General features: G+C 44.2%; 1 protein-coding gene across 1 annotated transcript in view; it reads left to right on the top strand.

Moving 5' to 3' along the window:
* The first annotated feature begins 1,898 nt into the window (after positions 1-1,898).
* LAMA5 (laminin subunit alpha 5) overlaps positions 1,899-26,086 on the top strand; it is a 197,543-nt gene continuing 173,355 nt past the window's right edge. The window contains exons 1-2 of the mRNA XM_083618257.1: positions 1,899-2,524; positions 15,161-15,313. Of these exons, the coding sequence (XP_083474383.1) occupies positions 2,216-2,524; positions 15,161-15,313 (462 nt within the window). The 5' untranslated portion in view covers positions 1,899-2,215. The remainder of the gene's footprint in view (positions 2,525-15,160; positions 15,314-26,086) is intronic.

The raw sequence follows: 26,086 nt of genomic DNA, 5'->3' as shown, positions 1-26,086 counted from the left end.
ATAAAAGAATGGGGAAAATGTATTAGTTATTTATGAAACCACTATAAGCAGATAGAAACATTGGCATGATTTCAAGGGTGTTTCTTTACTCATACATTGAATAAGTTGTAGGGAGTAACTTTGTTTCATTTAATGAGCCAGGCACAGGTCTGAAACATTTCCCCCAAGCGTAACATTCTCCTTCCTCCCATAGGAGTAAGTAAAAGGTAAATTCAGGACACTGCTGGGAATGGGTAAAGCATGCTGTTGTAGGATCATCTGGGGGCAGACCCCTCCCCCCCAAATAATACAGCCATGTATCATGGCTAAATAGAACCTCCATATTCAGAGATGGCATACTACTGAATTCCAGTTGTTTCCTACTACTTGGTCATCCTGCAGGGGCAGGCAACATGTGGCCCTCTAGTTGTTGTTGGGACTGCAATGGCCACCATCCCAGAATGTTGTTGTTGTTGTTTAGTCGTTTAGTCATGTCCGATTCTTCATGACCCCATGGACCAGAGCACGCCAGGCACTCCTGTCTTCCGCTGCCTCCCGCAGTTTGGTCAAACTCATGCTGGTAGCTTCGAGAACACTGTCCAACCATCTCGTCCTCTGTCGTCCCCTTCTCCTTGTGCCCTCCATCTTTCCCAACATCAGGGTCTTTTCCAGGGAGTCTTCTCTTCTCATGAGGTGGCCTCAGTAGCATGTTGGACGCCTTCCGACCTGAGGGGCTCATCTTCCAGCGTCAGAACTTTATATGCCTGTTGTCTTTGTCCATGGAGTTTTCTTGGCAGGGATACTGGAGTGGCTTGCCGGTTCCTGCCCCAGGTGGATCACGTTTGGTCAAAACTCTCCACTATGACCTGTCCATCTTGGGTGCCCTGCTCGGCATAGTTCATAGCTTCTCTGAGTTATTCAAGCTCCTTCGCCACGGCAAGGCAGTGATCCATGATGGGGCCATCCCAGAATAGACTGGGATTATTGGCAACAGATACACAGGTGCAGTGTGAATTCCTTTGCACGGTTTACCCAAATGTCTCACTGAACTCAAGGGGGCTTACTCCCAAGCTCTAAGTAAGTGCGCATAAAGAGGATTGTGACCTTATTTGGAAGTAAATTGTTTGGAACAAAATGGGACTTGTTTCCAGCTAACCACAGATAGGGTCGAGTCCTAAGAGTATATATATGTTTTTAAAATGGGCTTTTGCTTATTTTGGCCACAGAACTTTTGCTATTTTTTAATGCTCTGTTCTGCTCTCTTCTTTAGTAACAAGACAATCGGACTTGCACAGTAGTATGCCAGGATACTTAGGCAGTGTTCAACCCGTTTGCGAGTTTACTCAGGAGTAAGCCCATCGAGTTCAGGAGGGCTCGCTCTCCTCGCTTTGTATAGGGCAGCGGGATCCTACGAGCATCGTTTAAAAAAAGAAAAACTAAAGTTAAGATTTACTCCCAAGTAATCGCGCCTGCAGAGGATCGCACCCTTGCACCCGATCCTATGCAGGGCTTGCACTACGCCCCAGTGACTTCAGTGCGGCTTTCTCCCGCGTGAATGCAGATATAGGATCTCAAGGGAACTTTGCGTATTTTCACAGCCGCTTGGGAAAGTGCCTTGGGGCGGGGGGCGGCGGCGCTTTTTAAAAAGAAATAATTCATCATCCTGCAGGCTTTTGCTTTACAAGCGCGGAGCGGCCGCCACCCAAACCCCGGGGCCTTTTATTGTTTGCTTCCCACGTTGCTCTGGGCCGGCGCGCGAACGGGTTAACCCCGGAGGGGAGCCGCGAGGGCGGCCAAAACAATGGGCAGAATCAGAGCATGAATAATCCCCGCGCGGCGGCCACTCCTCCTCCTCCTCCTCCGCTCCCCCCGTCGATCCCACCCACCCCAACCCGCCTCGGATCCCGCTATATCCCCTCCTCCTGGGGCGAAACGGTGCGCCTCTCTCTCCAAGTCGCCAAGTTGGTGAGGCTCCAGCTGCAGGTTGATGCGTCGATTGCGCAGCCTCGTTGCTACTTGCTTGGAAACCGCCGCAGCCGGGAAACTTTTCCCTTTGCGTCCTGCTGCCGCTGCCGCCGTCTCCTTTTCTCCTCGGCTTTGGGGACCTTTAGCCCTTTGATCCTCAGCCATGGCTCTCCGGGGGAAACACTAGTTGCTCCTTCCCATTCCCCCCGATCCCAATTCCCTCCGGGATTTCTCCTTTCTTTTTTTTTGCTTTATTGCCAAACGCGAAAAAATGGCGAGGGCGCCGGGGAAGGTCCGCTGCGCGCCGCCAGTGGTGCTGCCGCCGCCGCTGGTGCTGCTGCTGCTGGCCACGACCGTGCCCTCTGGCTCGGAAGGGCAGCCGGTCTCCTTCCACGCGGACGTGAACGGCCACAGCCTGCACCCGCCTTACTTCAACCTGGCCGAGGGGACCAAGATCTCGGCCACCGCGACCTGCGGCGAGGAAGACTCCGGCGCCAAGACCCCCAGAGCCGTGGAGGATTTGTATTGCAAACTCGTGGGCGGGCCGGTAGCGGGAGGGGACCCCAACCAGACCATCCAGGTACAGTATTTTCATCGGAGGCTGCCTGATTTCTAGTTTCCATATGGCCGCATCTTGCATTGTTATTACTGTGGCTGCAATTTGTTTTAAGTGTTTTGTAATGATGAGCTTTATTGTAACCCGCCCCGGGACCTGCTGGCGACCTGTTTATATCACGAAACACGCGCGAATCTTTGCATCGTGGAGAGCGCGCAACCTGAGGATTCAATCCTGTGCCTTCTTTCCTGGGAGTAAGCCCCGTGGACCACGATGGGACTTTTCTCTCAGGTGGGCTGTTACAGGATGAAGGAAGAGGGTGGGGGGAAATACGGTGTATATCCTGGCTTTGCAATAATTTATAACAGCGCATAACTTTTGGCTGGCTCCTCCGCCAGTGTGGGCTAGAAATCTCGAAATCTCCCCTCCTCCTTCCTCTTTTGTTATCTCCCAAGTTGATTTGAGGTTGGTGGATTGATTCTCAGTTAATGGGGCAGGCACACAAAAGGTCTGCGGAGGAAGTGTCTCTCGCAAGTGTGTGTCTGTGGCTGTTTGCACACTCACAGAGCACATGTTTGCTCTGCGCTTCATAATGTGGACTTCTGAAAGGAGCATTGAATTTAGCAGACCTTTTTAGTGACTCTGGACTGAATGGCTGTGCCACCTTCCCGTTTCAAGGAGGGATGCAATTACTCTTCTTTTCGCCCCCCACCTCCACTGACTGTGTACAGACAAACCATCTGCCAAGAGGTAACTTCTCAGCTGCTTGTTAAGCTTGGTGTGTGAGCTCCTGTGCCAAGTGGAAGTCGTACAGCACTTAAATAGCTGATCAGAATTCTAGTGTTGTGAAGGGGGCAGTAAGATTCTGTTCACGTTTGGCAGGACAACACACACACACACACACACACACACACACACGGTTAACAAGTGGTTACTGCTGGATAAATTGTGGCCCATTCATTTTACGGTTAGACCCAATGTGCTCAAACTTACAACAAAACTCTGATTTGTGTGCTTTATTAGTATGCTTGAATGCAGTGGGTGCTCGCTGCTTCCCTCTCCATAAAAAAAGCAACTTTCTGTTTTCTCAAGTTGAGGGTGCCCATTTGCCAAAAAATAATAATATTGCGATCCAGTCAAAGTTAAGCATTGGCTTAAAGTAAAAAAATAACAATAAAGACTTGTTGATTGTAGTAGGGGAAAGTTTAAGCACTTTCTTTCAAAAATGTTGAAATTTAGACAATCCTGGCTTCAGGGTTGGGTGTTTTTTTGGGGAGCAGTTCTTGGTCAAGATGCCACCCCCATGCTCTCTGCTTTTCCTGCCCCTTTGGGCACAGTCCCTGCAACTTTCCAGGAGAGGGCAAAGTGAGAGGAAGCTGCTGGTCTTTTTTCTTGCTCACATGCTTAGAGGGGCCAGGTCATCAGGAAGCGTCCATGAGAAGGAGGGGCAGCAGGGCTGGGGGGGGGGCCCTCTTGGATTTGGCAGTGGGCCCCATTTTGGGGCATGGGACTCAGCAGTTGCCCAGCAATGCCAGCCTCTGATTGAGACTGGCCCTGAACACAAATGTGATTGGCCGCTGAAATGCATTTCTTTTTTGTCAGGCATACAAAAGAATTCCAGCGGGTTTTTTAGAACATAATAGCAGAAAACCTGTGTTGAAGAAAACACATCAGCCTATTTCATGCTACTAGTTAATAATTGTGTGTGTGTGTATTGCTTGGAGCACCTAATGTTCATTTCCTTACAACAACCCTGTAAGGTTGGCCCAGTGTTGTTATTATCTGTGGGAGCTGAGGCATAGTTGCCCGCCTTAAGGTTACCGCCAGTTGAGTTCATGGCCAGAGACCCAACTACGAATATTCCTCTTCATTTCATAACTATGGTGTTACGTGGCTTCCACATCTACAGCTCAGTATCTGTGAAGCAAACCTGCTTTTCAGAGCGGCACAGCTGGTCAGCTGGCAAGAGCGTGAGACTCTTAATCTGAGGGTGGTGGCGGGTTCAAGATCCACTTTGGGCAAAAGATTCCTGCATTGCAGGGGATTGGACTAGGTGATCCGAGCTGTCCCTTACAATTCTATGATTGGCTTTTTTTTGGAGTTGCTTCTTTGCACTGAAAACGTTTGACTGTTAAGAGGGATCTTTGCATTTTCTCAAAACAGGAGCTTCTCTAGTAAGTATGTATATATATATATATATATATATATATATATATATATATTTAAATGATATTTATTAGAGTTTCAAAAAGAGTTACAAAAGTAAAAAAGAAATAGAAATAGGAAAAAGAAACAAAAAATACAAAATACAGAAAAAATAAAAACAATTAAAAATAAATCCATCTTTCCCTGTCTTGCCTTTCATTCACTTATTTCCCTGACCTCCTCACACCTCCCTTTTTTGTATTCCAGTTCAAATGGTTACTTCAGCAAATCCTTTCCCTCTTTGTTTTTATCTTAATTCTTTATCTTAATATATTATAGCTTTACATTTTCACCTGTTAACAATCCATTTTTACATACTCCTTTGTAACATTGCTGCTAAAACCACTTAATTTCATTCCGACATCATTTTAACATTCATTAATTTTGCAATGTTTCTGTAAATAATCTTTAAATTTCTTCCAATCTTCTTCCACCGACTCTTCTCCCTGGTCTCGGATTCTGCCAGTCATTTCAGCCAATTCCATATAGTCTTATCACCTTCATCTGCCATTCTTCCAGGGCGGGTAGATCTTGTGTCTTCCAATACTTTGCAATGAGTATTTTCTCTAGTAAGTATAAGCAAGTCCTCTAGAGTTCTACCTTGGCTCGCCCAGGTATCTCCACTCATAGTTTAATGTCTTATAAAAGAACAGTGCAGGCAATTGGCAGGCACCGGCTTTTTTCTGTATAGCACAAATGCAGCATCTGAACCAGGGATGGAGAACCGTTTTCTTCCCACTAGGGCAACATTCCCTACATGCTAGTGTTGGGCATAGAGGTGGATTTTGGAGTGAGCAGTTCCACCAAACTGGGCACCAAGCCTTGAGGCTGCTGCAGGGCATCGCGCCTTTGAGGTAATGAATTGAGCCAGAACGGAAGGTGAGAGGCAGGAGTGCTGAATTTTAGTCTTGCACAAGGTGCCACTGAGACTTGAGAAAGGCCAGAGTCCACCCCGGAGGGTAGGTCCGAAGGCAAAAAGTGTGCAGGGCAATGAATATGAGTCTTAGTACATTAGGTTTTCTAGCCATGGGGGAAATAAAATCGAAGGTTTCTAAACACAACACATGCTCCCCCATCGAGCAAGCAAGAGGAATTGCCACAAGTTCAAGGACACATTCTGGTCATACAAAAGCACTCAAAGAGGTGATAGTAGAGCTAGAGGGGAGTGTGGCTTGGGGAGGCCCGAGGCCTGGATGGCTGTGTTTGGTCCCTGGGATGGAGGTTCCCCAACCCTGCTGTAAGCATTGAGCCCAAATGTAGGGAAAGTTAAGTAAAGGTAAAGGTACCCCTGACCGTTAGGTCCAGTCACAGATGACTCTGGGGTTGCGGCGCTCATCTCGCTTTACTGGCTGAGGGAGCAGACGTTTGTCTGCAGACAACTTCCGGGTCATGTGGCCAGCATGACTAAGCCGCTTCTGGTGAACCAGAGCAGCGCACGGAAACGCTGTTTACTTTCCCGCCAGAGTGGTCCCTATTTATCTACTTTCACTTGTCGTGCTTTCGAAATGCTAGGTGGGCAGGAGCTGGGATCGAACAACGGAGCTCACCCCGTTGTGCAGATTTGAACCGCTGACCTTCTGATCAGCAACCCTAGGCTCTGTGGTTTAGACAGCGCCACCTGCATCCCATTGGCAAAGTTAGTTCTGCTTAAATCCCCTGGAAAGTGACCAGGCAAGTAAGTTGCGGCTAATTTATTCCACCTTAATTTCATTCAGACTCTATGGTTTATTATGAGAGGAATTTAGCTAGCCTTAGGAGATTGGCAGCTTTCCCCCAGTTTCAGTTAACAGCAATTTAAACACGACATCTAAACTTTAAACTATGGTTAATTTTAATTTTGTTGCCAGCTTCATAAACCATAGCTTGAAGTTGGGTTGTTTTGGACAAACCATAGTTAAAATTAACCACAGTTTGTTGGACAACCCAGCAAGTTATGGCTAATCAAAAACAGAACCAAACCTTCTGCGCTTTGTGTATGCATTGAAAGAAGAGGGTGGGGTGGGGAGGCTGGGCTCCTTACTTTCACAATAACATGGTTTATTGTGACATCTGAACACACCCAGTGGTTAATTATTTTCATTAGGGCCCATATAACATCCCATACATGTTTTGCCCTAACAATGGACATTTAAGGGAAATCATAATCTTAGAAGTAGCTGTCAGTAACTTGGGACATAAAAGTTATTTTGTATGACAGCTTCATAAACTCTTGAGACAGCATTAAACTTAAGTTGCCAAACTCGGATGTATGGCAACCCTAATTAAACAAAAATAAAATAAAATACACAGATAGGGATGTAATGTTAACCCATAGTTTAGCTTTCCAAGAACAAGCCTAGAGTCTTGGACTGGTGCTTCTGGCATGGCCACAATGAAAATCCAGAAACGTTTGTTTATGATTTAACTTAAGCACAGCTTTCCTGGACAAACTATGATAAATCTTAGTTCATGAAGTTGGCTTGTTTTCACTAACCACAGTTTAGGTTTTCGATGTAATGGTAAACTGTGGTTAATTTAAAAGTAAGCTGAAGCTTCTGAACTTCTCAGTGGATGAGAAGAGGGGAATACACAACCCAGAGACTTGCTGTGGCTTATATTTAAACCTTGGTTTTGTGTTAAATGTGAACTGGGCTTTTAAATAAACCCTAAAATACAGAGGCACCACCTTTCGCTCTGCTTTGATAGCACAAACTTCGATGGGCAAATTCTCTTCCTTGGTGTGGACTGCCAGGAATATTCAGGGATCAGCCTGCTACAAATGCTTCTATGCATATTTACTTGAAGGTTTGGATCTGGTATTCTTCCAAACCATTTCAAAACAGATGTGTAGGTGTACACTACTTTGGGGACAGACAATAAATATTTTTTATGGGAGCCGAAGGTGGTGTGATACAGGCATTGTGGTGTGTAGCAAATCAACAAGAGCTGGGAACAGAGAAAGGTTGAGTCTACACACCAGGCACAACCATGCTTCTGTTCTGTAATATCATGTGCAACACTTTGGAAAAAGTGCCTCTGTTACCCAACCCTAAATGGAGAGTGTTGAATGTTGAGAACATAGGTGTGAATAAGTCTGCAAATTGTTTGAAGGAATGTGGGTGGGAAAGAAGGGTGTGTTAAGGATAAACAATTATTACAGGCTTATGTCAAAGTAAATGTCTGCTTAAACTGGGACCTGACTGAGAGGCCACATGCACCCAAGGCCAAGAATTTCCTAGGAATGTGGATGGCAAAAGTGTACTGCTGTTCAAAGTGGCTTGCGCTTTGCGAAGTGCTTAACAACTGTGGACATCTGGGATGGAGGGGAGACCAGTTGCAAGAGAGGATTTGCTAAAGGCTGGGGGTGCGGGGGAAGTAAGTGAGCTTTTACTTCCCTGTGTCCCAGGCCTGTTGTAAATCCTGCAAGGGCAACCATAGGAGTTGGAAAGCAAGTGGAATTTGAAACCTTCCCCAGTGTGCGAAGAAAGTCTTAAGACAAACCTTAGCAGCAGGGACCATTGTGGCTCATGCTGGGTCAGGAAGAAGTTGAGATGCCCGTTCACCTGGCGCCCTTCCTCTGTGTAAGATTAAGGAGGATTAAATTAATACATTCGCAGGCGAAGACACTTGACTCACATAAGTGAAAAATTAGCATGGCAGAAACCATTTTGGCTTATGTTTCTGTTTTATGGTTGAATTTGGATATAGGTTTACGTACTCTGAATGGCCAAAGCTTTAGCTGCTTGCAATCTCCAGCTAACAATCAACCCACCCATGTTTTGCTTTGCAAGTTTGTGTAGAACAGGGGTGGCCAACTCCCAAGTGATGCGATCTACTCACAGACTTAAAAGCTGGCAGTGATCTTTTGGGGGGTTCAGGTCAAAGTTGTTGAGCTTTTTTTAGGAACAGACACCCTGCAGGAAGAAAGGTGTGAGCACCTGTTGGACAATCTACCTGTTGGACGTGCCTGGTGTAGAACATGTGTAGAGCAGGGTAAACCTGAAAAGGAAGCAGGCAGTTACCATATTGGTGAGGAGGAGGGTATGCATGCATGAGGAGGTACCTGGATTCCAGGGTGCCTGAAATGTTGGTGCTGATTACTTATTCAGTTGACCTTGTTTGTTGGTAACTGGCACAGTGCAGCCCAAATTGTGTGCCTGGGGGAGGGCACCTGGCCAAACACAGAATGGGTTGTGTGAAGTGGCCCATAAGTGCACCATTGTGGTTTCCAAAGTGACAATCCCCCTTTGAGTCTGGATTTTCAAAAGGGCTTCTCTCCCTGTTGTCTTGTTTTAGTGTTCAGCTGAAATGAGAATCTGGGCTTGGGTGAAATGTAGACAATAATAAAAGTTCAGCTTCATTGAAAACTATTCTTTTATTTTGGGGTGAACCAGCCACCCTTGAAAATGGGGCTTTGGATTTGGTCATCACAATTTATCCATTTGGTAACTTATTCATTCAATAAGCTGTTTTTTGGGGGGAGGCTTATTGCTTCTCAAGAACAAGGGCAGCCGATTTGTTTCTTTTATTTCAGTCCATGCTGAACATACCTGATAGTAACCACCACCCTTGAATGCTAAAAGAGCGATAGCTAAGAGAGACTTGTTACATGTTAAAGACTAGGTGTTTGATAGGCAATGCTTGTTTAACCGTAAGGCTATCATGCCAGATTCTCTATAACCAGCTATGTAATACCTGCACACAAGAGGCTTATGTCAAGCACCCAAGTTCTCATGACAACTCTTTATGCCTCTTTCACCATGTCTGATCTGTGCCCTTCCAATTGCAGCCTTGCACCATTCATACGTCCTTTCTTGGATACTACCAGCAACTTCCAATTAAACAAACTTTGGCTATTCATAATGCTGAGTTGGATTGTGGTTGCTGCTCCCCTTCGTGTTCTTCTGTATGGCTTGATACTGCTGCCCCTTTGATGTAAGCCGTACTTCCTAGACTGATTTTTCTCTGGCCAATCTGTAGTGCTTTGGTAAAATCCTTTTGTGGCTGGTTCCTTCCCCTAACAGTGGGCAGCACTGAAGGGGAAAAAAGGGAAGGCATAGGAAAGGAGGTATTAAGTTGAAAGGTCACCGTTCTTAGTTCATTATCTTTAGGGATTTCAACGCTCCCTAGTGACTAAATCAACAATGAAGGCATGGAGAAAAAGAGGGGGATGTATGTTCAATTTCTGTTGGCTGACACAACCATAATGAACTCATGAGTTGGTTTGTAGAGTTCTCCAAGTTGCACCACTTAAGCTTGCTCTCACCCTTTCACCTTCACTGCCTTATATATTATTCCCCAGTGGAACACACCCACAGGCTGGAAAACTATGGAGAAAAACCGTGGAAGAGCTAATCTTTATATAAGATTATATAAGATGGGCCATTAGAATAGTTGCTTCCATGTTGTTGTTGTTGTTTAGTCGTTTAGTCGTGTCCAACTCTTCGTGACCCCATGGACCAGAGCACGCCAGGCACTCCTGTCTTCCACTGCCTCCCACAGCTTGGTCAAACTCATGTTGGTAGCTTCGAGAACACTCTCCAGCCATCTCGTCCTCTGTCGTCCCTTTCTCCTTGTGCCCTCCATCTTTCCCAACATCAGGGTCTTTTCCAGGGAGTCTTCTCTTCTCATGAGGTGGCCAAAGTATTGGAGCCTCAGCTTCACGATCCGTCCTAATGAGCACTCAGGGCTGATTTCCTTAAGAATGGATAGGTTTGATCTTCTTGCAGTCCATGGGACTCTCAAGAGTCTCCTCCAGCACCATAATTCAAAAGCATCAATTCTTTGGTGATCAGCCTTCTTTATGGTCCAGCTCTCACTTCCATACATCACTACTGGGAAAACCATAGCTTTAACTATACGGACCTTTGTTGGCAAGGTGATGTCTCTGCTTTTTAAGATGCTGTATAGGTTTGTCATTGCGTTTCTCCCAAGAAGTTGCTTCCATAGGTGTATCAAAATAGCCACCTGAGGATAGAGTTTCACATCATAAGTGTTCTTTCTTTCTCACCTTCAGTTCGCTAGAGAATGGTTAAAGCACAAAGTTCTTACACAGATAATTTTAACTACAGTAGACTTTGACACTTCAATTTATTTATTATTTTTACATCCCATTTTTTCCTCCAAGAAGCTCAAAGTAGTGTGCATGATTCTCTACAACCTCATTTTATTGTTGCATCAGTCCTGTGAGGTACATTAGCTTGAGAGAGAGAATGAATGGATGAAGATGTGAATCAAGGACTCCCAGGCCCTAGCCCAACACTCTTGACCATGATACCTCATGGGTTCTTTATAGCCATTTATCTTTTTTATAAAAGTATTTATATACCACCCGTTCAGAAAACAGCAACATAAAAATGTTTAAAAGCAGTACAGAGCAAGCATCAAAATGAATGGCTACTTCGCATAGACCTGTCAACTTGTAGCATCCTTCTATTGTCCATATCACATCATTGTTGTAAATAAATATATAAGGTTGGGGAAGGGGGGGCTAGCTCAGTGGTCCCACCAAGCTGAAGGCCCCAGCTCCATTCCTCAGCAATAACCACTATAGGGTGGGGAGATACCACTGTGTGAAATCATGCAGAGGCAATACTGAATGACGTAAATCAATGGGTTGACTCAGTAAAAGACAATGCCCTATTTTCCCTAAGATTGAGGTAAAAAAAACCCCAACAACTTAACAGCTTATTATTGGGTTGTTGTTTTTAACTGCTATTTAGTAACAAAACCCTAAACACTTCAATATTAGTAGTAGTAGTAACAACAGATCTTTTTATTCTTGTACTTCCAGTATAATTATTCGAGTGTTAATTTCAAGGTGGGCAATCCTTATGAATTCAGTGTAGCAGTAAGTGCAGAAATCCAAATTGAAAGCCATTTTTTTAAAATTGAGAGGTTGCATTGCATCGTGCCCTCAGGGGTTTATCATGTTTTCTGCTCTTCTCTTTACTATTGCCCTTTTTCTCCATTTCCTATAGTAGTGGTTGGAATGTCAGTACAGTAACTGGGAGGTTTGTGTGTGCATGGGGTTGTTTCATTGGCTGTCTACTATGAGAGACCCATGAGAGACTAGTGTCTCTTACTCAAGAGAAAACTTAGGGCACATAGTGAGCGCTTTTAAGTCCCGTTGATTTCAGTGGGAGGGTTAACCTGAGCAGGATTCGGACAAAAATCAGAAGCAGTTTGCATGCATTCCCTTTGATTCCCCAAATTCCCTTTGAGCCGTGTATGAGTCATGGTGCCATGAGTTCTGTGCCTCTGATGGAGGGACACTGTGTAGCTGATAGTGGAAGTTTTAATGGCAGAGAGAGCTTGATCTTTCTCTGTGTGTGATATTATACCTTGGGCTGTACTTTTCCATCCTTAAACAGTTGGCCTTTGTATTTGTATTTTTTTATATACTGTTGGTGAGGTATTCTGCTCCCTTGCATGCTGATCCTGCTATAATGGTTGAACCAGCAGCAATTGGCACAGTTGATACACGGCTTATGAGTATTTGAAATCCTGGTTTGCCATTGTGGCAGTAAGCTGATCACTCCTAAAAGCTCTGTGCGGACTGGAGAAAGCAGATATCTGAAAGGCCATTCTGATTCAAGGACGTTGTGTTGAAAAAAAATACGCAATAGTAGCAGCACTATGTACAGTACAGTGGCCAGCATGATTGCATGTTGTTTTAAATGGTTTTAATGTTCTATTTTGAACTGGGACTTCAGGGTGAAGGGCATTTAATAAATTAAAATAATAGATAATAATAGTGCAGCATATTACAGTTGCTAGAATAACCTTTAAGTGGTCCACTAAGGCCCTCAGCAATTTTCAAGTGGGCCTAATCAATCAACTGATGTACAAAATGGACCTGTGTGGACAGTAGCTTTTGGATCGACATATTGCAGGAATGCTAGAAATTTGTCCCATCAGTTTTCCCGGTTCTAACATACTTCCTCACAGGTTTCTATTACACTCTGCAAAGACCTCAACAATCCCTTTGCTTTAAATGGGAGATTTAAAATGAGAGAAAGGATTAGATTTGCAATTGCTTGAGAGGAAGCTCTTCCATTCAAACCCGCTCCATTATCTCAGTTTGCTCTGATTGCCGAGGTATTAAATTCAGCAGCCCTTTTTGTAACTTCCTTGTCTGCTGCTGCAAAACCTTTCTAGGTCTCCCATCTCTTTGCCTGAGAAAAGCCTATTGTTGCAATTTAACCTATTGTTGCAATTTGCTTGGATCTACAAGGTTGATGGGATTTGTTTTCTCAGGACTTTCATAAACATGATGCACAGTTTTATTTTGCTTGCGAGAAACCAAACACCACCTCAGGCTCCCACATACATTTTTCCTTAATGGGAGAAATGATGTTGTTTATTTAATATGATAGATGAGCAGCGTTGGCAAACGTTTGATCTTGGTGGACTAGAATGGCTAGTGATCTTGGGACAAATCTCAACAACAACAGCAAAAGTTTTTGAGGTATTTTTAATGAAAATTGCCAAAATCTACACTACCAACATGGGCTGCCATATGTCTGGATTTTCCCAGACATTTCAATCATTTTCACCCGGACGTTGTTTAAGGAGGCTTGGCTTGGGAAAATTCCGGACGTATGGCAACCCTATTTGTGCAGCAAATCGATTGTCCCATTTTCCCCATTAAGTGTTGGCTTCATTTCCTTCACAGAAGAGCCAAAGGCCTGAAAGAAGTTGACAGTTCGGCCTGGTGTCATGCTGCCGTTACCATAGTAACCACCGGCAGGCCTACGTGGAGGCACTGATCCAGTCTACTGCTAGAGCAGAAGGCCATTAAAATTACGCCCCTGCTGAGATCCTACTTTTGACCTAATGCTTCACTTTTCCGAAAACATTTAAAACAAATAAACAAAAGAACTCTCTAGGTTCGATACAAATGTCACACTTATTTTTAGACCAAATGTGCTTGGCTTGGCATTACTAGCAACATATTTATTTCAGCCCATCCTAACTCTAAGGCTCAGGGCAGGTTGCTTCATTTAAAAAACTCTCTCCAACCACACAACATGTTTTATTCCATTTTCCCCCCCACACAAGGAATACTGGGCTCCCAGGCGTGTTGCCCAGATTTACCCAGTCAGTCCATAGTTGTGCTGGACCGTTAACTTAGATATTCCATGTAACTCATGTAGTTACTCTTCTACAGTTCATCTCTTTTATTTTATAGTAGCAGCAGCCTCATACCTGATGTTGCTCAGAAATTCTATTAAAAACCCCCACAAAAAATCAGTGCAGTTTTGAAATTGGTGGATAAAATCTGTTCAACTTTGAAAGGTTCAGCCCACTATTTTGATTCAAAATGGCGTCCAACTATATCTAAACAGATGTTTCTAGATTTCAGGAATCATCATGCAGAATTGTGTAACTGTTATTTTAAGAGGTGTTCAAAGAGCAAGCAAACAACTTCCTAAAATGCATAGCAGATGTGACTGGTTCGGTTTATCTTTTGTTTTTCTCCAGACAGCAGGGATATCGTCACAGAACATTGTTGGAATGTATCCATTCTGCATTTCTAGAGACAGACTATGGGGAGGGTGGAAAAAGCTGTTCCTGAAGCCAAAGAGAATCGCAGAAGCCTTGTGGCCTTTGTCTGGGTATAGGAGGAACTGTGAGAAGAGATATTGGAAAGAGTCCTGGTATCTTGTGACCAGAACTCAGAGTGGACCACAGTCATCCCTTAAGGAATAATCTACCTGGCTGTGCTGCTAGAGTAGGTTGCAAAGTGACACAACACTGGTGTGTGAAGTGGGATCAGAGCTTATGAGACAGTGTAAGTGAAGAGTTTTTACTTATCAATCGGTAATTGCCAGATACCAAGATGACACTTAAGATGGCTTAAGGTTAAGATCAGCATTTTGACTTTGGCCCCGTAGCAAACTGTTAACTAGCTAAGATAACTAACTGGACTGATGTACAACTGATGGATTTGTTTTCCCAGGACTTTCATAAATATGATGCACAGTTTTTTATCTTGCTTGTGAGAAACCAAACACCACTTCTCACAGGCCTTCGGACAGAATAACCTCTCCATTCTCTCTCTTTTCACTGTGGCTTAGCACTACATGAATGAGATGCATGAATGAGCTTGCACATTCTCTCCATACCAGGGAGGAGAACTTCAGCAGCTTTTACTTTCAGTTTTTGTCACATTTTTCACTTTCTCTACTGTGCGCATATATATAGTGTGTGTACTGTGATAAAGGCCAGGAGAAGAGTAAGATGTATTTGCTCCACTGAGGATAAGGTCGGGGGGGGGGGGAGTGTGCAATCTCATGGCCTGCTTTCAATTTACGGTAGTTATGGTTGAGAGCCTCCCTATTGCCCCTGGGCTGCTTGGAGCACTGAATATGGTCCATGTTTATGATCATGGGTGTGGAATGAGGGTGTGGATCCATAATCTTCCTGAATAAAAATGGAAACCTTTTCTCTGCTTTTTTTTTTTTACCACAGGGTCAGTACTGTGACATCTGCTCATCGGCCAACAGCAACAAAGCCCATCCCATCACCAATGCTATCGATGGCACCGAGCGCTGGTGGCAAAGCCCTCCTCTTTCACGAAGGCTGGAATTCAACGAGGTCAACGTCACCTTGGATCTTGGACAGGTAACTGCAGGAAAAGGGCCTGAGGTTTATACGGCATCCTCCTTGATCAAGAGACCCTTTTTGCTTTGCAGAGATATCGATAGACAAGAGAGTACTTATTTGTTCATTGATTTTTGAGTTACACAACAGGACACATTGGAAATCCTGCAACTTTCCTTAGCTAACTACAGTCACTGTATTGTTTGGTGGCCCCCAAAGTCTTGTCCAGAAGACAACGGAATCATACAGAGCTGTGGCACTACATATATAAATAACAAGGTTACCTTGTTTGCAAAATACTTCAGATGTATGTGCAGTATATATATTGAACAGAATCTTACTATTTCAGGCTGCATGAGGGGCTGAGCTGCATATTTTACTGCTCTCCAATGTGAGGCATCTCTGCACCTAGACCAACAGCATTCCTGTGAGAAAGCTGTGCTTGAACCCTTCTCCTTGCAACAGGGAGTGACACAGAGCAGGCAAAGCTTTCATCTTGATTCTAGGGATAAGCCAGCCATAAGGGAAATTTCCATAATGGCCATCATACATATATTCCATATATTTAATTGGATGTATTTAATGGGTTTGAGACCTTGTGGTTGAAGGGAAGTCACAAAGTCAATACTGGCCTGTTCTTTGTTAGTGAGATCGTGTGGACATTTGAGCTTTCGAGATCTTTTTCCGCAGGCGGGATGGAGCATCTGAAAGGTGACACACCACTTAAATACAAAAGAAAGCCAATAACTGCACTTTGAGAAGTCACTTCAGGGATTTTAAAGCAAATTGCTGATATCCTGTTGTTGAATGTTAGCTCAAACCTTTGGGGATCAGAGTTCATACTGGCCTGTCAAGACCAAGTGTAATGATTTGAATGTGAAAAGTATCTGGTGTCCAATAACCTTTCCTTCCTTTTGATAACCTGGTTTCTGGGTCACTGTTCATATCTTAAGAAACAGTGGTTCTCTCGGCCCTTTTGTGTGATATAGGCTGCTGGAACATTGTTTTATATTTTGAAGAAAAGTTTGATTTATGTTTGAAGTATTATATATATTTAAATGGGGACCCCTCCCATATTATCAAGAGAATACCCTTAAGAATAATACAGTGGTACCTCGGGATACAAACACTTCAGGTTACAGACTCCGCTAACCGGGAAGTAGTACTTCAGGTTAAGAACTTTACTTCAGGATGAGAACAGAAATTGGCAGTGGGAGGCCCCATTAGCTAAAGTCGTACCTCAGGTTAAGAACAGTTTCAGGTTAAGAACGGACCTCCGGAACGAATTAAGTTCTTAACCAGAGGTACCACTCTGTATCAGCATGCATCAGCAAACTGAACTGGATTAATCAGAGAGTATACACTGTATAACGATGCTCCTGGTTCTTTGTTAAACTTTTCCCAGACAAGTGGAGCATTCCAAAAAGCACCGTGTTTGACACCAGCATGCAAGGGATAACACAAATTCTGCAAAATAACTCTGCATGTGTACAACGATTGCCATATAATTTTTGTGCGTAGAAAACCCTGACTGGTTGTGAGCCTTTGGTTTTAATGGATCTGCCAATCTTATCTGCAGAAATCTCCACAAAGGAATAGTTAGACACTGTTTTCTCTTTGCAAGTGCAGGGACTCAGTAAAAGGTAATTTCCAGGTGCCTTTTGCAGTTCTATGACCTAGGGCCATGGGCTTTGCCTTTGTGGACTAGTTCTCATTTCAAAGCAGGCAGCTTCAGTTTGGAACACTCTAGTTAAATATTTAAACAAAGCTCCAATACACGGAGGAAGGAGGAGAGCTGTCTAGAATGAATGCCTGGGGATGGAGGCAGTTGAATATCTCCTTGGAGAAAGCTTTTTCCATCGCTGAAAGGTCTGACAGTAACCTATATGCCAGCCTTTCATTTCAGTTGCACACAAAATGTGACAGGCAAAGCGTCTGGGGGAGAACTGGCTTACCAGTTGCTTGCTGAATAGAATAGGCGGAGGAAGCAGTCTGTGTTGTAAACAATTCCCTCCTTGGAATTCAGTGAGTCGAGCATTCAGTTCTGGAGTGTGATTTTGATGATGTAGCATTTAAAAGACTATAGTGTCGCAGCAGGCAAACCGGAGGTTTACTGTTCCACCCTACTGGCTTCTGAAACATTTGGGTTCAGTTTTCTAGAAAACACTAAATGCAAAGGCAGAGACGACATTTGTTTTCTAACAGCCTGATCTGTTTACTTGTGGCTTCAGAAATTCCACCTGTGTGTTGTTTTTCTCGTGCTAAGTTGATATATCAGAATTCTACTAATTTTTGTGGTGGTGTAATTCAAACTAGGTTTCAATGCCACTTTCCTGCCTGTAAGTTCTATGTACTGCGAGGAAAGTTTGCCTCTCTCCAAAGGTTGCAGGTGTATGGATCACTACGATCTTCAGGAACAATTTGGTTACTTGTTTTATTCCTATCTGCAAACTGTTAACTAGGATAACTGGACTGATAACCGAATCGTCTCACATCAGATGAAAATGCTGCTATTGCATCCTGCACCACTAGAAATAGGAAAATCAAGACCTGGAGGATGCAATGCATTTCTAGTAACAGTAGTTGAGTAAATTATGGGAGACGGCTTCTTAGCTCGATTGGTGACATCAACAGCTGCAAAATACCGTATTTTTCGCTCTATAAGACACACCAGACCACAAGACGCACCTAGTTTTTGCAGGAAGAAAACAAGAAAAAAAATATTCTGAATCTCAGAAGCCAGAACAGCAAGAGGGATCGCTGCGCAGTGAAAGCAGCGATCCCTCTTGCTGTTCTGGCTTCTGGGATAGCTGTGCAGCCTGCATTCGCTCCATAAGACGCACACACATTTCCCCTTACTTTTTAGGAGCGAAAAAGTGAGTCTTATAAAGCAAAAAATACGGTAGTTGCTGTTGGGATTTGCAGCTGTGCTATCACCACCTATACTTGTGGCAGTGGCTAAGATTTTCAAGGACGGAGTCTGGCATCCGCGTCCCAGGATGCCTTGAATGATGGGGATATAGCCAGGCAAAACAAAGTTGCATATCCTTGCATTTTGCAGTTTCTTTTCTATTTTGCTGCAATTGATAAGGTTGTTACTGATGATGGCGATTCCTTTCTGTAGCCGTTTTCAGTGTACAAAGTGCATGGCAACTCTTGCCTCGTTTACCCTCACGACAACCCTGTGAATGAGGCTGCTATTATTCCCCTTTAACAAGCTGTTCTTTTGTTTGTGCCCTTTCCTGTTGCCTGCCCATCTGTCCTGAGTAGCAGGGCCACAAATAAAGAGGCAAGGAGGAGCACTGGAATCCCCAGCCAGTGAATGACAACCTGAAAAAGAGAAAAGGGAGGGGGGAAATAAAAATAAAAACTGAAGTGGCGGGCCACCCAGCCTGAGTAATTTATATAATAGACTCACATCATGTAGTGAATGGCCTGTGATGGCTTTAAGTTTACAGTTCTCTGGCAGGGGAGGTCAAGGAGGTTCTGCCAAATAATGGGAAGGGCTATTCATTTGATTATCTATTTGGAGGTATCTGTTTTGGGGTGGGGGTGGGATTGTAACTGTTTCAGCTCAGCTGCAGACATTTGTGTATCATCAGCAAGAATGGTTGATGCTAACCTGTGATCATCAGAGGCAAGCTGTAGCCTGGCATCTTGATGTCCCCTGACTACTGGTTATAAAGTGAGCAAATTGGTTAGGAAACTCTCAGCGGATTGTACAAAAAGAGAACAATATTTCGTCTTTGTAATCAGTTTTAAGCATTTAACTTTGGGTGTTGGTTGAATTGGTAGCTCTTAGAGCTTGTAAATGTTACAGATGTTTGGTTGGATCCCTGGTCAGTTGTTCTACAAATGCAGGATATTCTGGTGGTGGCTGCAGAATTTGGACCCTTGAAAATCTTTCATTATTGATCATTACTAATCTTGTGCTAAACAAGGTGATAGTTAGGCCTATAGTTCAGAATTTCCTCACCCTTTAGGGACATATCCCCAATACGATGGTGTGTAGGTACCTCTTAAATCATGGGTAGGCAAACTAAAGCCCGGGGGCCGGATCCAGCCCAATCACCTTCTAAATCCAGCCCACGGACGGTCCAGGAATCAGTGTGTTTTTACATGTGTAGAATGTGTCCTTTAATTAAAATGCAACTCTGGGATATTTGTGGGGCCTGGTGTTTTTACATGAGTAGAATGTGTGCTTTTATTTAAAAAGCATCTCTGGGTTATTTGTGGGGCATAGGAATTTGTTCATTTTTTTCCCCTTCAAAATATAGTCCGGCCCCCCACAAGTTCTGAGGGACAGTGGCCCCCTGCTGAAAAAGTTTGCTGACCCCTGCCTTAAATCAACATTAACTTAAGACTACTCTAGTGGTTATTCTCTCCCCCCCCCCCCGCTTTCTGTCAATGCTTGGTTATAGGTGAGGTGGGGATTCTTGCCTACAATGGTTGTCCTGATTTCAAAACGAACAGATACAATAGGGATCAGGGAGTTGTGATGTAGCAGTTGTCTATATTAGCAAAGAGACCAAAGTGCTTTAAGGAATATTGAGGAGCTGGCTTCTTTCCAGATCCCTGACATCTGCTCCCATGAAGGTGATTCCAGGCCAAGACACCACAGAAAAGTTTATATGATGTTAGTATTTTGTGGATAGCTGCGTGAAGAGAAACGCTTAAGGGTCTTGGAAAGCAACAAAAAGAGAACATTCATGCCAGGACATGCTTGCAGCTAAGTGTTGTTGATTGTAGAGGCTGTTGCAGTCCTCCTTAAAAGGAGGTATTGGTTGTGAGTTATACTGGGGAGACGTGTGACAGTCCTTGCATGTGAAGATTGGGAGCCTATTTGGGCCACAGACTACACCACTTGGTGTGTGTTCACAGCCAGAGGATGATAATGTTCTGAAGTACCAAATCCTCTTCTATTGTGACACACAAGGAAAAGTTTAGCCCAGAGCGATTTAGTGTTTTTCACATGCGCAAAGTGCGATTTAGTGTATCTGTGCATGCACAAGCACCAAAACCCGGAAGTAACCCGTTCTGGTCCTTCCGGGTTCGGCACTGTGCACAACCTGAAATAGTGTCACCTGAAGCGTCTGTAACCCGAGGTACCACTATATATGTGCGCTACCATTCTGCAGGTAAATCTGCAGATTGTGGTATTGGGCGTACGACTTTGTAAGATCTCAGTTTGCAGTTTAAACATAAAGTAGGTTTCTAGCTCTTGTGGCTTTGAAGATATGCACAAAAGTGTACTGGACAGTGCCTGCTAAAATGGCACAACTTGGAGGGATGGCACTTTGTACCCTGCATAGATAGATTTTTTTCCTCCCCACCCCCAAGCCGAAATAATTTGTGAAAAGCAGTAAAAATGAAAGTCATGCAAAATAAGCAGAACTATGCAACATATGATTTTCATAATCATTTGCAGAATTTAGCTTTTATTGGCAAGAATTTTTAATTTTTAAAGCATGGAGTTATCATAATCCTTCCTGCTGTCTGATTGCACCTTCAAATCCTATGCTTGTCTGAGAAGAGAAAGGTACACAAAGAGGGAGCTGCAGCAGTTATGCCTTCAGCACATGTAGCACTAGTTGAGTTGTGTTTAGAGGAGATAAAAGTGGTGCTTGTTGGCAGCTTTCAGAAAAAGAAGAAAGAACTAGTTTTCTTCCTCCAGGGTCAGTTTAATGTCGTTTCCCTTAGTGATTGTAATAAAATGGTGTTCTCTATAGAAAAGAATCATTTGTCTTCTTCCCTATGAAGCGTCTTTAGTTTTCTGAAAGCCACCACAGTTGAAATCTTTCAGGAAAAGCTCATCCATGGAGGCCATTGTGGTCTAACCTGTTAACTTTCCCCCCTTGCTTTTAAGAACAATTGCCAGTCTGTATGCTTTATGCCGCTTCCTTTCTGCCTTTCTATCCAAAGGAAAGTTTACTCTCAGGGTGAAAAAACAGTTTCTGGAAAGACGTGGCATTTGGGGTTCTTTTATATCAATATTGTCTTTATTATTTATTCTTTTTTGAATTAAAGAACAATCTATCCATTTAGTACTAAAATAATACCACCCCCAAAATTAATAAATCCAGTGCAGGCCGTTGGAGGTCCAGCGCCGAGGGCCTTCTGGCAGTTCCATCACTGCAAGAAGCAAAGCTACAGGGAACCAGGCAGAGGGCCTTCTCAGTAGTGGCCCCTGTGGTGGGACATCCCATCAGATGTCAAGGCAATAAGCAACTATCTTACTTATAAAAGACATCCGAAGGCAGCCCTGTTTAGGGAAGTTTTTAATGTTTAATGCTGCATTGTGTTTCTAATATTCGGTTGGGAGCCGCCCAGAGTGGCTGGGGAAGTCCAGCTGATGGACAGGATATAAATAATAAATTATTATTATTATTTCAGTCTTTTTTGATCAAGGTTTTTTTTTAAAAAAATATAATATATTTTGCTTTGTTCAGTTATTGAAGGATGAATAGACTCCAGACTGCACCTGGGAGTTGCTAAACATGGTTTTTTTCCCCTCACCCCACCCTCTCCCCCAGGCCAGCCACTTCTGTTACGCACACTTGGATTCTTCAAAGATTAGGGGCAAAGCACCCTGAGGTGAACTGTGTCCAGAGCAAGGTCAGACATGTCAGTGAAGCTGGGAATTTCAGGGGCCTAGGTCTGTAATTGTTAGGAAGATGTGAGCGATGTGCCGTTTTCTTGCGAGCTGTGTGATAACTGGCTGCTCTTGGCCTGTTTGAAAATGACTGCAACTGGAGGAATGACTACAGCTGAGCGTGTCGAAGCAGACATTTCCTCTGCTGGACATTGCTACTGTTGAATCAAGGATCTCTGGACTTTCAAAGCTGGAGGAAGAATTCTGCAGTAGTTGGTAGGGTTGGGCGAAGAAGAAGAAGAAGAAGAAGAAGAAGAAGAGGAGGAGGAGGAGGAGGAGGAGGAGGAGGAGGAGGAGGAGGAGGAGGAGTAGTAGTTTGGATTTGATATCCCACCTTTCACTCCCTTTAAGGAGTCTCAAAGCGGCTAACATTCTCCTTTCCCTTCCTCCCCCACAACAAACACTCTGTGAGGTGAGTGGGGCTGAGAGACTTCAGAGAAGGTCACCCAGCAGTTGCATGTGGAGGAGCGGAGACGCGAACCCGGTTCCCCAGATTACGAGACTACCGCTCTTAACCACTACACCACACTGGCTTTCAACACATTTGGGTGCATTCTACCACTTGCTTTTGGTAATCAGAATCATGCTTCCCCATCTTAGAGAAAGGATGTGAAACAGTTTGTAAAAGAAGAGAAGGGGGAACACGTTCCTGTTGCCAAGGCGACCTCTGCTCCTTTCCATTGGGATGCACATCCTCTTCCAAGTAATGCAATTCAGAGGAGTGACATCAGTTGCGCATCTGAATGCAGCTGATGTTCCTTCACCCAGTGTTCCTTTCGGTGGAATTCCCATCTTGATGTGTATCAGGGCAAGAGGTTGAATTTACCACTCTGGGCAGTGACAGGTTGGGAAACATAGTTTGCAGATGAGAAGGAAAAAATGTGCTAGAGAGTGGAAGGTTGGGGGCCTCCCCCCCCCAGCATTTTCAGGTCTCCTGATTGGCAGCTTTCACAGAAAAAGTTGAACGTCAGGAAAATATGGGAAAGAACTACCAGAGATGGTGCATTTTATTGTATATATTGATGATGTTCTAGGAGAGATAAATTTTTAAAAGTGCATTCTTCCCTGTGACCTGGCTTTCTGCATTGCTTGCTTTTGAAAAACCATGTGAAGGCAGATCCGTGCTGAGTGGCGAACCCAACAACCATCTTAGGTGAGAAGAATGTTTGAACTGCAGTCATCAGTATGTCTGGATTGTCTTGCCAAAGTGGGACCATGTAGTCATCTATCACTGCTTCCAGCGTAAGCTGCAAAATCAAACTTGACAAAGAGTTTTGTCAAGCATGTATCCCTCTGTTTCAGAAACATGCCTTAGGTGGTTGGAAGTTATTCTATATGGTGAATTTTCATAGTAAATCTGAATGTTTGTTGGCATGATTCTGATTGTTTGAGCAGCCACCTGTACAACTTTAAAAGAAAAGGCTGGCTGATCTCAGATCCTAGCAGAAAATGTGCCTAATTAAAGGCAATTTATCAACACAAGTCTCTTGATATAGAAATGTCTGCCTTTTTCTGCAACATATATGCATACAGCAACCTGTATGCCTGGTCAAGTCAAATGAAATCTCTGACTTTTTGCTTTAAGCGATATTCACCTCTGAGTCACAGTCTGGGAGTGTTGTAAGACATAGAAGTCAGCACAAGAACTGGCTGAATGCAGCTGAACAGTCCCATTTATGGTGACCCCCTAGGTCAGTGGTTTTCTTGAATGATGGGGTTTCTGGAATGATGGTCAGGGGTGCCATGGGCAACACTGGCCTCTGTCCCTCTTTCCTTCCTTCCCTCCTCTGATTCCCTCTTGTGTCTGCTTCACAAAGGCATGCACAGCTGTTTATTGAAGCAGCCCTGGCTATAAGCTCTGCAGGCGAATGGTGCCTCTGGGACTCACCTCTCTTTCTGGTGGGGTGGGCAGCTCAGAGACCAGGGAGGGCAGCTGTGGCTGCCTGGAGGACTTCCAAGGAGAGGGGAGAGGAGGCTGAGGGAACACTCCATAAGGGAGGGTGTTTGAAAAAGGGTGAGAGGCTGCCAGCTTTGCAGGCAAGGGGTGACATAACTAGGCTCCTGAGCCCCATAAGGGTGCCACAGAAAGAATGTAGTTGGTGAAGGGAGCCATGGACTCAGAATGGTTGAAAACTTCTGCCCTAGGTGCTTGCTGTTTTCTGCCTTCTTGAGAATCCCAAAACCAGACTTCACAGGCCACAGCATATGGCTGTACCACTCAGGGCAAGGGTGAAGACTCTGACCCTCAATGTGTTTCTAGAGTTCAGTTCCCATCCTTGCCCATTGGCCCTGCTGGCTGGGGCTGCTGAGATTTGGAGCCCAGCAATATTGGGCAGGTTTGTTGGCTGAAGCAGAGGTTCCTCACCCTTGACTTTGGGCTTGTGCTTTGTCAGTCCCCGGACAAAACTGACAGTCCTGGGAGTATTCAGAATTCTGAATGTACAAATTGTGATGGTTATTGGGAAGGAGGCAGTCTCTTGTTCCAATGAATGAAGGGCCCAAGCTGTTCATTTAAATACATTCAGAAAAGTGCATGTTCTGTAATACATTGAACATACAGAACTGAGGATTCCTGGGCACATATTGTGGTTTGTTTTTGGCAGGGAGCTCACACAGAACTGCCAAAGCGGTCAGTCTGTGCCAGGTGATTCAGGTTCAGATAAATATGTAACAATATTGAGTTTTCCTAGAAAGGGGAAAGAGGCTTGCCCTTTCAAAGTCTTCACACATTGTCTCCAATTGCAAACACAGACTCAAGACTGCAAACATAGATCTGTTCTCCAGCTTCATCATTGCCTTGCTGTTATTGCTGCAAAACTGTTTGCTGCTTAATCTCCCTTCAGTCCCTCACAAAGGCTGCACCCACCCAGGCTCAGTGCGAACTCTGGTCCTGGCCAGAATCCAGCTTGCCTTTTCAGGCCTTTGTGTAACTGTATGCGCTGCCAGTGAACCTGGGTTTCAAATTCTTCCTGAAAACACACCACAAACCTTTGGTTGCCTCCGCCTCCAGCCCAATTTCTGTGTAGCAGTCAGAGGCAGCAGCAAAATGATGATTTGTAACTCATGTGCTTTTGAAATCTTGGGGTGAATCTTGTTTTGAGCAGATCTGGTTGTTGCTTAAGTTTCATTATAATTTCACTGTTGCTAGATCAGGGAGAGGGTTATTCTGCAGCTAATTAAGTACCTTCAGGGTTTGTATTCTGCCTTTCCATTTTAGCAACAAAGTACCCCAGGTGTCGTAACATCAAGAGTGGAAAAACTAGTCATGGCAATATTTGTTGTTGTTGTTTTGTCGTATAGTCATGTCCGCCTCTTCGTGACCCCATGGACCAGAGCACGCCAGGCACTCCTGTCTTCCACTGCCTCCCGCAGTTTGGTCAAACTCATGCTGGTAGCTTCGAGAACACTGTCCAACCATCTCATCCTCTGTCGTCCCCTTCTCCTTGTGCCCTCCATCTTTCCCAACATCAGGGTCTTTTCCAGGGAGTCTTCTCTTCTCATGAGGTGGCCAAAGTATTGGAGTCTCAGCTTCACGATTTGTCCTTCCAGTGAGCACTCAGGGCTGATTTCCTTCAGAATGGATAGGTTTGATCTTCTTGCAGTTCATGGGACTCTCAAGAGTCTATCTTAGTGAGGGACTTCTTGCAGTCCATGGGACTCTCAAATATAGCCATCTTTAACCAGTGGTGGAAGGCATGATTTGGCTGCACTGATCTCATTGCCTCTAGTGACCCTGATTCCTTGATGCTAGCAAACTTAATAGAAGCCACGGACAACGAGACAACATCTGTGTATATAATTTTGCCCATTACTGTACTCCCCTTCTGATTATGACAAAAATGACTAAATGTTGGGCGCTAGCAATGATGTATATAGAAGGTAATGGTCCATTAGCAAGATTCTCTCAATTTGGAGGTCACTGAAAATAGTTTTACCAAAAGCGTTAATTCCCCCTCCGAATCACTTACGGACTCCCTGTTAAAGACTGTGTTCATGGAAGACAATCTTACTCGGCTATGAGTGATCACCAAAGAAATCATTTTAAACCTAGCTTGGTTGGATTTTCGATTCCTTTGCTGACAGTTTTTTAATTGCAAATTTGTGATGGGATCATGTGTGTTGGCATGCCTGAACCAATGTTG

The sequence above is a fragment of the Podarcis filfolensis genome (genome assembly GCF_964270895.1).
Source record: "Podarcis filfolensis genome assembly, chromosome: 6".
NCBI lineage: Eukaryota > Metazoa > Chordata > Lepidosauria > Squamata > Lacertidae > Podarcis > Podarcis filfolensis.
This window is presented reverse-complemented; position numbering and strand designations above follow the sequence as displayed.